The sequence below is a fragment of the Lithobates pipiens genome, unplaced genomic scaffold (genome assembly GCF_037356315.1).
Source record: "Lithobates pipiens isolate NorthernLeopardFrog02 unplaced genomic scaffold, aLitPip1_a1.2 Scaffold_10, whole genome shotgun sequence".
NCBI lineage: Eukaryota > Metazoa > Chordata > Amphibia > Anura > Ranidae > Lithobates > Lithobates pipiens.
In genome coordinates, this window is record NW_027507686.1 from 25,477,854 (window position 1) to 25,492,671 (window position 14,818).

The following is a 14,818-nucleotide window of genomic DNA, read 5'->3' on the forward strand; positions in this document are numbered from 1 at the left end:
TCGTATTTTATATATATATAATATATATATATAAAAAAAAATTTATTTATTTTTTTATTTTTTTTCCTTGGAGTCCATTGAGGAACACAAGTCATTACTGTCTCCGATCCTCCTATAGGTGGCAGTATAAGCTGACAGCAGATGACTTTTTGTGTTCCTCAGTTGACTTTAGAGGAACTGCAGTCTGCTCACATAATTTGTAATAAAAACATCTTTGCCATTCTGAAGCTTCCCTCTCCAACCACTTTGCATATTATTTTATATATACTGTGATTCTGTACCTGCCAAATATGCTGCAGAAATCTCCCTCCACTGAGTCTGGCTGCAAACTGTGGGCAGCTGAAGCTGCTGCCTGTTCACTTCCTGGATTTACGCAGACACACAGAGGCACACCTCCAGCTCTGCAGCTCTGATTGGACCTCTTATGACTCACCCCCCCCCCCCTCCCTTCTTGGCAAACTCTCATGAGAGTGAGTTAGAGAGCTGTGGATGATGTGATAAGCCTGGGCTAATGACCAGACAAGAAACAGGAAGTGGGCTGTATAAGGGATTTACTGGCAGAAAAAAAATATTTTACTACCCAAACCTAAAACAACAACAAGGACAGAAGATGAAAAAATGACTGAAGGTCCACTTTAAGGTAAGTACAAAAGTCCTGATTTATTTCTCATCCAGTGAGGGACACAGGAAGTCCTCTGCTGTTGGGTTATACTGCCACCTGCAGGAGGGTCAGTGACAGTAGATGACCTCCTGTTTCCCTCAGTGCACAAGAAATAAAAAGAGATTTTTCTGTACTCATCGTAAAATATTTTTCTTCCTCATCCACTGAGGGGCATAGGAAGTCTTATATTATAATGCCGCCTACAGGAGGATCGGCAACAATAGATGACTTCCTATGTCCCTCAATGGGCTCCAAGAAAAAGATTTTGCAGTGAGTATAAAAATCGTATTTTATTTCTCATGCATTGAGAGACACAGGAGGTCATTGTCTGTCACTAACCCGCCAGTAGGTGGCATTATAACCCGGCAGCAGAGGACTTCCTGTGTCTCTCAGTGGAGGCGGCAGAAACGGGATTTTATATTCACCTTAAAGCGGACCGTCAGTGATTTTTTTTCATCTTTCCATTTATTAAATCTTCTGCCCTTGTTGTTATTTTAATTTTGGATAGTAAAACATTTATTTTCGGCCAGTAAATACCTAATACAGCCCACTTTCTGTTTGTTCTCTGGTGATTAGCCTAGGTTTATGACATGCACAGCTCTCTCTCTCACTCCTGAGAGTTTGCCAGGAAGGGAGGGGGGCTGAGTCATAAGAGGGCCAATCAGAGCTGCAGAGCTGGAGGTGTGCTGCTGTGTGTCTGTGTAAATCCAGGAAGTGAACAGGCAGCAGCTTCAGCTGCCCACAGTTAAAATGGCTGCAGCCAGACTCAGTGGAGGGAGATTTCTGCAGCATATTTGGCAAGTACAGAATCTCAGTATATATAAAATAATATGAAAAGCAGTTGGAGAGGGAAGCTTCAGAATGGCAAAGATGTTTTTATTACAAATTATGTGAGCAGACTGCAGTTCATCTTTAAAGAGGAGGTCCAGCCTGGGGGAAAAAAAAATAAGTCAGCAGCTACAAATACTGTAGTTGCTGACTTTTATTATATGGACACTTACCTGTCCAGGGAGCCCACAATGTTGGCACCCTCACCGATCTTTGGATTGACTGTCGGGTGCTGCCGCTGCAATCTCCGCTAAGGAAAACTGGCCTTACTGCACATGCACAAAGCACGCTGTGCTTTCTAATTGGCCCGGCGGCAGAGGAAGGAGGAGGGGGACCAAACCTCAGAGGGATGGCGCTGCGACCCTGTCTCCCCCGGAAGTGTCAAAAACAGGTCCCCATTTCCTCCTCCCCCCTTAAAGGTGCCAAATGTGGCACCAGAGAGAGGGAGGAAGTAAATAAGCAGAAGTTCTACTTTTGGGTGGAGCTCTGCTTTAAAGTCCATTGAGGAACACAGAAATGTATCTGTCAGCTTATACTGCCACCTAATGGAGGATTGGTGATAGTAGTTGACAATAGAAGACTTTTTGAGTCTTTCTAGTCTAGGGTGACAAAACAATGATATTTTTTTCTTAGGTGTAAATATAAGATGTCCAGCCATGTCACTGTTCTTGATTTTGATCTGTAGCTTCTGTCATGACGGTCATCTAATGCGTAAAGACTGGCACGGCCGTCTTTAAGGCAGGGCAAAAGGGACAGCTGCCCTGGGCCCCATCATTGTTGTGGGGCCAAAAGCAGCTGCCTCATACTTGCCATCTAGCCCAGTTTAAATTCCTTTGTCTCTCGATCTTTTAGTCCCATGCTGTGTCCCGATATCTCAGTGTGAAGTTCTGTTACTAATGCTGCCCAGCTCTGCCCTATTGCCGTGTACAGATGACCCACCTGCAGGACCTGGGTTTACATGTAAATAACTTGCATTGATATGTAAATAGTGGCTGTATTAATATGTAAATAGCCACGGATTGGTGGCATTGATATGTTAACAAAGTTGACACATTGGTGTCAGTGTAGGAATCCTTTTTTATATTGGTGAGTGGAGTAAAATCCTCCATTACAGGGTGGTCAGTGCAAATTTCCCCTCACATTGGTGGTCATTGTAAATTTCCCCTCACATTGGTGGTCATTGTAAATTTCCCCTCACATTGGTGGTCATTGTAAATTTCCCCTCACATTGGTGGTCATTGTAAATTCCCCCTCACATTGGTGGTCATTGTAAATTCCCCCTCACATTGGTGGTCATTGTAAATTCCCCCTCACATTGGTGGTCATTGTAAATTCCCCCTCACATTGGTGGTCATTGTAAATTCCCCATTACATCGGTAGTCAGTGTAGAATCCCCCACTATATAAGTGCCAAAGATTTCCAGCTTTGCTCTACATGATTCAGAATTTGCCACAGTGTAATGCCTCCTAACTAATCCCACCCCCCCCCCCCCACAACTGCCACTGATCCCCCCCCCCCCCACAACTGCCACTGACCCCCCCCCCAAGATTGCCACTGATACCAGGAGTACTGGTATTCCTAGGTGTTTTCTGTCCTTGATGGGTCCTCTCACCTCCCTAGTTCATGGTGTGCAGGCAGTAAGGAAATAATGTGCTGTAATCTTTAGCAACCAATCAGTGAGCAGTAATAATGTACAGTAACCTCTCGCAAACAATTAGTGAGTGCTAAGGACATCCAGTAACCTCTACTAACCAATCAGTGAGCAGTATTGATTTACAGTAATCTATAGCAACCAATCAACAAGCAGAAGTCCTGCGCTGCAACCTCTACTAAATAATCAGTGAGCCATAATGTGTGCTGTAAGCTCTAGCAACCAGTCAGTGAGCGGTAATAATACACTGTAACCTCTGGCAACCAATCGCAATCGCTGCCTGATCGGATTCAGTAAACAGATTTTGAGTCTAGCTGCTATTTACTGTATGTCTCAGAGCTGGTGTAGAATGAAATTACATGGAAGGGGGGCCCAAGAAAATGTTTGCCCAGGGTCCAATCAATATTAAAGACGGCCCTGTAGACTGGACATTCTACCATGCTGTGTGGGGTACAGATGTGATCATTCTGTAGCTTTCCATGAAATATACTATGAAAATTTACTTATGTTATGCCACCATTCTGTAACATTGTATCACCATTCTATAACATTGTATCACCATTCTATAACATTGTATCACCATTCTGTAACATTGTATCACCATTCTGTAACATTGTATCACCTCCTGTAACATTGTATCACCATTCTGTAACATTGTATCCCTCACAGCCTTGATGAGTCATGATTTAATGTTCTGCACAGATTCATTGTCAGCATTGTGCAGATTTCACAATGCAGTTCCCCCCATGTGCACTACGTATGATCCAGACATCCTGACCGCATTCCCAGCCAAGTCAGTACAACTGATCACACAGCGGCACGCTCTTCCATTCGCAGCGCATACAACTACAGAGATGTTTATTAAGGGCTTTTATCTAACTATTCTGAAATCTGTAATAGTATAAAGATTTGATATTGCTTTTCTGTTATGCATGGCAGATATTTTATTGGAGGTTGCGTCATGCTATTCACGAAGAAAAGGTTTTATCTGGGCTTTACATGGGGTGTAACTACAGACCATGGGGCCCCATAACAAATTTTAAAGGGCCCCCTTGAAAACCTCCCCACTGTCATTGATCTTAACATAAAGTATGTGGTCTCCAAACTGCAGCCCGGGGGCTTGATGTGGCCCTTTGCTTGCCTTTATCTGGCCATTGGGACACTATTCCACCAACTGGCACCAATGATGGGGCACTATTCCACCAATTGACACCAATGATGGGGCACTATTCTACCAACTGACACCAATGATGGGGCACTATTCCACCAACTGACACCAATGATGGGGCACTATTCCACCAACTGACACCAATGATGGGGCACTATTCCACCAACTGACACCAATGATGGGGCACTATTCCACCAACTGACACCAATGATGGGGCACTATTCCACCAACTGACACCAATGATGGGGCACTATTCCACCAACGGACACCAATGATGGGGCACTATTCCACCAACGTACACCAATGATGGGGCACTATTCCACCAACGGACACCAATGATGGGGCACTATTCCACCAACTGACACCAATGATGGGGCACTATTCCACCAACTGACACCAATGGTGGGGCACTATTCCTCCCACTGATACCAATGTTGGGGGCACTATTCCTCTCACTGACACCAATGTTGGGGCACTATTCCTCCCACTGACACCAATCATGGGACACTATTCCTCACTGGCCCCAGTGATGGGGCACTACCCTCCCACTAACACCAATGATGGGGCATTATTCCTCCTGACACAAATCATGGGGCATTATTCTTCTCACTGACACCAATAATGGGGCATTATTCCTCCCACTGACACCAATGATGGGGCATTATTCCTCCCACTGACATCAATCATGGGGAAATATTCCTCTCACTGACACCAATGTTTGGGCACTACCCTCATATTGACACCAGTAATGGGGCACTATTCCTCCCACTGACACCAATGATGAGGCACTATTCCTCCCATTGACACCAATAATGGGGTACTGACGCCCAGCATTTTTTACTTCCAATGACCACAGTCCAGCCTTCCTAAAGCCTGAGGGACAGTAAAGTGGCCCTTTGCTTAGAAAGTTTGGAGACCCCTGCTCTAAATCAAGGTAACAGGAGAGCTGTCAGCATAGTCAGTACATTACCAGGGAGCAGTGCCATGGACAGGAGGTGTCAGGGAAGAGCAGTGCCATGGACAGGAGGTGTCAGGGAAGAGCAGTGCCATGGACAGGAGGTGTCAGGGAAGAGCAGTGCCATGGACAGGAGGTGTCAGGGAAGAGCAGTGCCATTGATAGGAGGTGTCAGGGAAGAGCAGTGCCATGGACAGGAGGTGTTGGGGAAGAGCAACAGTGCAGGAACTAACTTTTAAAATAAATTTTTCCTGCTAACTCTTCTGTCCTCAGTGGCTCCCCTGTCTTTCAGCACCTCAGATCTCAAGGCGTCAGTGTAAACTCCAACCTCTTCCACTGTTTATATGTTGCTTTGCACTGTTATCTCTACCAACTCATTTCCTGTCAGTCCTTACCTTAAAGGGTAACTCCATGTTTATAGGAATAAAAAAATTGAAAAAAATATATATAATATAGTGTATACAATGTGTCTATTGTTGCTGGCTACTGAAGGGTCCATTGATGTTGGCTGCTGGGAGATCTATTGTTGCTTGTGGGGGTCTATTGTTTCTGGGGGTCTTTTGTTGCAGGGAGTCTATTGTTGCTGAGTGGGTTTATTGTTGGGGGAGCTATTGTTGCTGGAGGTATCTATTGTTGCTGGAGGTATCTATTGTTGCTGGAGGTATCTATTGTTGCTGGAGGTATCTATTGTTGCTGGAGGTATCTATTGTTGCTGGAGAAGAGGGGGATGTCTATTGTTTCCGGGTGCAGGGGATCTACTTTGTTGCTTTTCTTGTTATCATTAACAAGTTCCATACCACAAAATGATACGTGGTATTGTATTCTCTAAAAGGAGCGGTACTGGTAGGTGAGTAGGGGATGGAACCATTGGACATGCTTGGAGGTCGGTAGGGGGTAGAAAAGGATGACTCGGAAGGGGGGGGGTACCTGCACCTATTCTCTGATAAAAAAACAAAACAAGGTAACGGCCAGCTATGGCTGACTCCTTGGACACATATAACTGCAAAGCATGCTTAAAAACAAAGTTTGATATAAGATCCTAATAGATCAGCTGATGTTTCTCACATATATCATCGACGTATCTCCACCAAATCAGCAACTGCAAATGCTACCCAGTGAACACTGCAGCCATGCTACAATCTCTCAGTCCACTTAATGTAATATGAATATGAATTGCCATGCAGCAGCATATTCAGCAGGCCTTTCACAGTGCTTCAGGATGGAAATAAGGGCTTTGGTCACATGATTTTGTGCAGTGTATTCAGTCTCTAAGAATTGCAGAGGATGGAAATACATATTCCCAATGTCTGGGTTATTCAGATGATAGGGGCAAATGCAGTCAAATGTACAAAAGGTGAACCTTGTGAAAATTTGTGATGCCCAGCAGGCAGGGGTTGTCTGCTAAATTAGTTTAGTTGCAACACTTTTCCTGAGTGAGTGTAGTGACATCTAAGTCCCATGGAATAATGTGAGCTTTGTGGGTGTAGGGGAGCAATCCTGGAAACAATCCTGGGAGCTAGGTATAATGATGAGTTAATTTTCAGGCTGCGGTTGGAGTGCTGGTAAAGAGCTCTACTGCGATCTGGAGTATGTTATAGTCTGTGTGATTCACCGCATGACGATGAATATATTCCCCCAAAACAGCTGCTTTTATTGTCTCCCTTCCATCAGAAACACATTAACTAAATCCCACTGAACATATAGGATACCACCATACAGTACAGGATGTCTGTGACCTGAAAAAAGAACCAACCGTGTTGTCTCACAGCAACCAGCCCTTGCCTCTTCTTGCCAGACTTGAATCCAGATGGTGACTGTAGGGCAATATTTTGCCCAGACTAGTAGTACTGGACCTGACCATATGTAGACAGGGGGCATTTAGCTACTTTGCCACTTGGTGGCTCTGTACCAGAATAGTGTCAGTTACAGCACGTAGGGACACCAGGTGTTAGGCCCCTTTTAGGTAGAGCCCATATATAAGCCAGATGGGGAGGGGCACACACATTTGGGGCATGGGAACTAAGAACCGCACACCTATATGGATGCACCAGCACACATAGGCCCTGGACAGGGCAGAAGGCAGGGCGTGGTGGACCTGTATGCAGGAGGAGCTGGCTGTAGTCTTTTTGTCCCTTGTTCAGGTGGGGACTATGGCGGATTGCATATGGTCTTTTAGCCCAGGCAGTGCTTTAGGTAGCTGGTCAGAGCCGACCATTGAGATCTAGGCTCTGCTGTATGCATGGAGCACTCACAGTAAATGTTGCAGAATTGCAGTGAAAATAGGAAGTTATAATGCCTATGTTCCCTTGTAATTCTATATAACAAATATTGCAATATATATATGGATACAATAGGATAGATTAAGGATGCTCCTATACACCAAAGTATAGACCACACTGTATAAACAGACCTTGTATTGGTTTCCCATGTTCAAATAAATTCAAGGGAGACATCTATTATTATATTATATTATGTTATATTTATTTAAGTATTATGTTTAATTTTTTTTTGCCAGCTTACTGGCCTGAGGGATGTACATTTGCATCATCCAAAAAGTGAATGCAATGAGTCTGGCCTTGTCTCACAGAGAGGAAATGTGCCTACATGGCAGGTAGGGCGCTGCATAATTATTTTTTGCAGGCCAGTCAAGCAGCACAGAGGGTTAAGTCTGCTGATACTTTTGGAATGTTCCCCTTTTCCCCTTGGAACATTTCCGGTGGAGTCTGATGGGAAAATCACTGTTTACATATTTATAACCTTGACAAGCCAAGCTCTGGCTGAGCGAGGAGGGAACGCAGCAGCTGTGTGTGAGGGGCATCCAATCTCATTAATAGTGGACATCTCTCCTTCCTGCAGACCACCTGTGTGATCCCCCCATAGGGAATCCAGAAATCTCTATTTCCTACATTTCTCCTTGTAGACAAATTCCAGCCTGATCAGAATCTGATCACTAAACACAGCCAATGTCAGAGTTGGGGAGTTGCGGAATTATTACACCAAGTTAAGGGTGGAGCAAATAATTAAAGTGGAACTAAACTGAAAAAGTGGAGATTTGCCTGAAATTCCTCCTAAAAAGTAGCAGTGTATTTCCTGATATGTGAATGTATGTAGGCATTCCTGTTCTGTAGCCTCATAGCTGTATATCTTCTGGGTAAGATCTAAGATCTAAGGCACTGCTGTCTCTGAATGCTAGTCTCAGAAGATTTGGGGTGAAATTTGATGTTGTCACTACTGTGCTGATAACTGGTCTCCTTGCTGGAGAGGAAACTGTACCTGAGGACCTGCAGTGCAAGTATCTCCCTACCTTTGCTTCATCTGTTCTGTGAATCTGTGGATTCTTCCACCTCTATCACTAGTCATCAGATCACCAGTCATCAAGGGGTTAACTCTGATATGGGGAGGGGAAGCAAAGCCTTGCCTTTACCAAGATGGCGGCTTTCATATAAAGACATAGTACAGAACAAGGCATGGTAAGTCAGTGATGGGGAAAAGATCAGCTGCTTGCAGACCACGGGCAATACTGGTGTCTAGCCTTGTGCCCTATGACTCCCTTTTTAGGGCACAGATTTTTGCTAAAAAACTTAGAAAAGTCTTTATAAGTCAGAAGGGTGACTTTCCACAAAAGATGATTCTGTAACCATACATACACACTCAGATTGTAATGTTTATGGATAGAGGAAGGACACTCTTGTCCACAGATTATCTTATGGGGGAAATAACTCTGTCTCTCTAAATATTGTGACAGTGCCAGGCCCTGCGCCACTGTTAAAATGTAGGCGAAAAGAACACAGGATTCACATTAAGGGTTAATGCGAAGTTCCAGACTATCATTTCTGAGCAAAGAAAGCTGTGTTTTGGGTTTCTCTGGAATTAGTGAACCTGGATTGGGGCCTGGAAATTGAAGGTTCCAAATTGTCTTGGGTGGGACTGCACTTTAAATTCTGTGTCCAGATTTTACTACATACCTTCATCCTATATGAGTACACGGGTGTGCATGGTCGTTATATACTCAAGCCCGAGGATAGCTCAGGGCTCCCAGTTGGAGACAAGAGGTCTCACCCAGGAGTCAGAGGAGCCCCAACCAGGAGTCGGGGGACAAAAGCTCTCACCCAACATTCAGAGGTGCCCCAGCCAGAAGTTGGGGGACAAAAGGTCTCACCCAGTGGTCAGAGGTGCCACAGCCAGGAGTCGGGGGACAGAAGGTTTCACCCAGGAGTCAGAGGAGCCCCAGCCAGGAGTCGGGGACAAAAGGTCTCACCCAGGAGTCAGAGGAGCCCCAGCCGGGAGTTGGGGGACAGAAGGTCTCACCCAGGGATCAGGGGAGCCACAGCCAGGAGTCGGGGACAGTAGGTTTCAACTAGGGGTCAGAGGTGCCCCAGCCAGGTATCAGGGAACAGAAGGTCTCTCCCAGGGGGTCACAGGATCCCCAGCCAGGAGTGGGGGGACAGGAGGTCTCAACCGGCGGTCAGAGGTGCCCCAGCCAGCAGTCAGGTGACGGGAGGTCTAGTTTTGGGAGTCGGGTCAGCTTCTATTGGGGTGTCAGTAGAACCCCTATCCTGAGGCCAGAAATGGGCTGTGTAGCAGGATGCTGGAACTAAAGGCTAAGAAAGCCAAGTGAACCAGAAAAGCTGGGTAATGCAGTTAGAGGGACATCTACCGCATGAGTATAATCACCCCATCTATCTATCTATCTATCTATCTATCTATCTATCTATCTATCTATCTATCTATCTATCTATCTATCTATCTATTTTTCTATCTCTAGTACCAAGTAGCAGAGCAATCCTCTCTCAGGGCAGCAGTGAGTAATTCTGTAAATATTTGGCCAGCGTTTGTCTATGTATCAAAGCTTTTGGTTGGAACATCTCGCTGTGCGTCATCTGCGGTTTGGAGATCCACAGAAAGTCATTTCTTCTTCATGCAACTCTGATCTGTTATATAAACCTCTGAGAGGCCAGATCAACCGGTGTACACCACGTACCTCCTCTGCTCAGGCTTCCTGTATCCTGACACCGATAGCTAAACCTGCTGCCGTCCGCACATCTCAGATATGTTGTAGGAGGTTTATCCTCACTTTCCATGAGCGACATATCAAGTGTCTCTCTTTCCTGTTGGCAACTGTTGGTTTTTACAGCTATCGTAGTTTAAAAAAGTAATTCTTCTTTCACCATTTAATACATCGGACTATATTTGGTTTATTAATAAATTACAAATAAGACACGACTGGAGCTGTTTGTTTCGCCATCAAGAAGCGTCCTAAACCTTTCAATCAAGCCCTTAACAGAGCCTTTCTTAAACTTTTTAACATTGATGAATCCTTGAAATAACTTTCCCCCTACTAATAATTTCTATGTCAAAAGTTCACATTTTGTGGTCATTGGGAAGATCCCCCCACCCCCCCTTCCTCCACAGATAACTAAAACGTTCATAGTGGCTACTCATCTGAGATGCAGATGTTGCTCAGTGCTTAAGGAACCCTTAGCAACCCCTGGAGGAACCTTAGTTCAGAAAGGCTGCCTTAACATTATATCTTTCCCAACACTTGAACCCGTGGGGTTGATTTACTGAAGGCAAATATCACATATTAGGGCCAATTTATACAGCAGCAAATCAACCTGCCAACATATCTTTGGAGTGTGGGAGGAAACCGGAATACTCGGAGGAAAGCCACACAGGCACAGAGAGAACATGCAAACTCCAGTCATGTGCAAGCAAAAATGTTTTGTTTTCTTGCATGTGATTGGGTATACTTTGCAAAGTGGCACTTTGCCCCATTTACTAAGCTGTGGAGCAACTGCACTTGCAAAGTGCACAGTTTATTTGCTTTTAGTAAATCAACCCCCATGCCTTACCGTGAGCCTTTGTTATTCAATTCCCTCCCTTCAACACACTGTAGCCAGACCCTAACACTTAAACCTAACCTGAACTTTTTTTCATGTGTGGGTGCCCCCAACGCATGCATTTATGTTTGTACGTGCATATATGTGGGGGTGGGGGCCTCAAAAAAACATTTGTGCTTGGGTGTAGCTTTTTTTTGCAAAAAAAAAAAGTTAGCCCCCCCAAGTCTCCTATGTGATGATTTTTTTAGGTGATAGGTTCTCTTTAATGAGACACGCAGGGTCTAAAAGACTCTGCATGTCTCCTCTGGGCTCCACTGAATGTACAGTATTGCAATGCACATTGTGTTGCAATATATCCCTTCCTGGCTCCGCTAATCAGGGAAAGTGACAGGGTGACCCGGAAGTTACATCATGCACGTCGCTTTCCGGGTCACAACAAGCAGGGGAGGAGATCGGACGTATGTCCACTTTTCTCCCTCCCCTCCACCCGCCATGACGGTCCTGGGCCCGCAGATGGGCAAGCGGAGCACAGAATATATGGCTGGGACGCTCTTATTAAGTGTTATTAAAGTGGTCATAAAACCTTAACATTTTTTACCTTAATACACTCCTTGCATTAAGGTAAAACATGTTTAGATGTCAGAGCATCCCCCTCACCCCCCCTTTTACTTACCTGAGCCCTCATTCGTTCCAGCGCTGCACGCTTCTGCAGATCTTCTCTCCCCTCACTTCCGGGTCTCACTGGCTTTGCTGGAGCACTGGGAGCCGATGTCAATAAAAGCCAGTGCCAGGTGTGAGCACGCACGAGTGCCCCCATGGGAAGTGGCTTCCTATGGGGACATTGGACAGAGGGGATGGGCCAGGGGTGCCAGCGGAGGGGCCCAAAAAGAGGAGGTTCATGGCCACTCTGTGCAATGGAATTGCACAGAGCAGGTAAGTATAGACATGTTTGTTATTAAAAAAAAAAATACCTTTACAATCACTTTAAGTATTAAATGTTAAGAGCCTTGAGCGGAGCCCAAGGCTCTGATGAAGAAGGGACTCCCCTTGAGACGCTTCTGCCATACTAAACCTGAGTGCCTTCTTCCCACATAAGAGAGCATGTGCACTGGATCTTATTTCTCTGGATTTGGGATTTGTTGATGAGCCCAGAACCAAAATACAACAGGGATGGGATGCCACTGTTAGAAGCTACAGTCAAATAATTGTTGAATTTACCTGCTGTTGTATTGCCAAGCAAAGGCTGAAAGTTGAAATCAAACAGCTCAGGGTAAGGAAAACTTGGTGGTGTTCACTAGCAGTCCAGCGCCAGCTGGGGGCAGGGCTATGGCACATACTTCTGGGTGAACTACAGGCTCTGAAAGCATTGATATAGAACAGCAGCAGTTTGGTGGTGGGGTGGAGTGGAGGAGTATGCGCATTTCTTTACATACACTTTGGAAAGTAGTGTTCATCCTGTATCACCTGTTCTGTTTTCTGGAGCTGTCGACTTGATCCACAATTCCTATATTAATTTCAATATCTTCTTTTTCTGTTTTTAGAACTGAATGCTTGGCATTATGTCATTTCTGGTTTTGAAATAACACGATGCCAGAAGCGGAGGATGCCCGTTGATTCCTGGGATTGATGACGCTGATATCCCAGGAGTGAACGGGAGACCGAAGATTATGTACCTGTGTATATTTGTAAATATATCACCTATTCTGTGATTATGTACCTGTATATATTTCACCTTTTCTGGTTTCTGTTTTTCTAGAGCTGTTGACTTGATCCACAATTCCTATACTAATTTCAATATCTTCTTTTTCTGTTTTTAGAGCTGAACAGAGTATAACATCCCAATATAGCTCCAACATCCAATTTTCCAAACATGAGCTTATCGCACTCGTGGTTCCTGCCGCTGAGCATTCTTCTCCTTGTGGATCAGTGCCATGGCCTATTCCTGCCCAACAACACCTTTTTGGAGAACTTTTTAGGCAAATACAGTAACAGTGACACTCCTCATTCCCGGAGCAAAAGGGCCATCTCCAGGTCGGATAAAGAGGAGATCCTACAACTGCACAACAAGCTACGAGGGCAGGTTCACCCATCAGCCTCTAACATGGAGTTCATGGTGAGTTGTCAGATCTGATAACAATTCTAAAACATGAATAGTTATAGTCATAGCTGTATGGTTGAACTTGCTGTCCAGAGTCCAGTGGCATTGTTATGCTAAGACAATTGTGATAAAATTTGTGTGAATTTTTTTGCTTTTTTTTGGAATTTGATTTATTTCATTGACCAGGCCATTTTTTGGTGTTGGGGATTTAGGACTATTTTGTTTAGCTTTATCTCCAACTTGGATTTTGCTGAAAGTGCATGTTTGAAGGGGCAACTGTTTGACAAAGTCTATGTTTGGAGCTTCCTAAATAGGCTTGGACAACAATCAATCCCTGTAAACCAACTTAACTCGGAAAAGTTGTCTTTTTTTCAGTTGATGATGAAGGAACCTCCACTGTTTGTGTCCTTTTAGATACCAAAATGTCTAAAAGTGATTAAACCACCTTTGTCCACATTTTGGATGATTGGGATCTCAGATGTCAGCTTTTAGCTGCTAAAAAATTGGTTTAGCACTCAAACATTTTCCAAAAATTTTTGTTTTTGAACTCTTGAAAATGTAAACCTTGTACTTGAGTCCTCTCCACTTGACCTCCAACCTTTCCTCGCCATGGCAGATCTAGTATTACATATGTAGCAATTAAATAATGGTTAAGCAGAATATTAAATTGGGAAACAAGAGAAAATGAGAACGTGAATGTAAATCGAACTTCTTGATCCCCACCTGTATAGTCCAGGTTCTTTTGGCTAAACATTTGTCTTCTGAACAAAAATTACGATAAAAATTGTTTGCAATATGTATAATTTACTTAATTTTTCTCGTGGGGCTTGTTTAAAAAAAAAACAATTGTTTGTTTGGGTTTCGCTTTACCGTAGACATTTTGGCAAAATATCTTTTTTACGGTTTGGGTTAAGCGAAGACGGCTTCTTAGAACCTCTACCAGGTCTTTAATGCAGTCTGTGTTGTTGGATATTTCCTTTCATGTTCAATCCTGGTCTCGACCATCAGGAATTAAAGAGGAGCTACAGTCTGCTACTGAAAAATTTAATAAAAACATCCCTGTGCAGCTTAAAAAATGCTTATTAAAATTTGGATATTAATAATATAGTCCATCAAGTGCTTGCTTGCCAGATCAGGTCATCTTAGGTAAGGGCATCCAAAGCTGGCGTCAGTGATTTTCTGGAATTTAGTGTAGCTCAGGGATATACAATTAGCGGACCTCCAGCTGTTGCAGAACTACAACTCCCATGAGGCATAGCAAGACTCTGAAAGCCACAAGCATGACACCCAGAGGCATGATGGGACTTGTAGTTTTCCAACAGCTGGAGGTCCGCTAATTGCATATACCTGGTGTAGCTGGTTTCACAGCATGCACTTCCCAATCCCATGCATGGGCACCAGTGACATTCCTTGTGCAAGTGTTGACCACAGGCCTTGTTGGTATAGAAACCTGTTCACAACAAAGGACCCAGAAGGAGCAGAGGCAAGTGCGGTGCCTAACTCCACCTGGCATTATGTAATTTTTGGTTTTTGAAATAACGCAATGCCAGAACCGGAGGATGCCCGTTGACTCCTGGGATTGATGACGCTGATATCCTAGGAGTGAATGGGAGACTG

The 14,818-nt window shown here is 44.3% G+C and overlaps 1 protein-coding gene across 2 annotated transcripts in view; it reads left to right on the plus strand.

Moving 5' to 3' along the window:
- The window catches only part of CRISPLD2 (cysteine rich secretory protein LCCL domain containing 2), a 115,096-nt gene that overhangs the window by 54,115 nt on the left and 46,163 nt on the right, over nt 1-14,818 (plus strand). For both annotated transcript variants that reach the window (XM_077453031.1, XM_077453042.1), the window contains one exon: nt 12,921-13,216. In XM_077453031.1, the coding sequence (XP_077309157.1) occupies nt 12,974-13,216 (243 nt within the window). In that variant the 5' untranslated portion in view covers nt 12,921-12,973. The remainder of the gene's footprint in view (nt 1-12,920; nt 13,217-14,818) is intronic.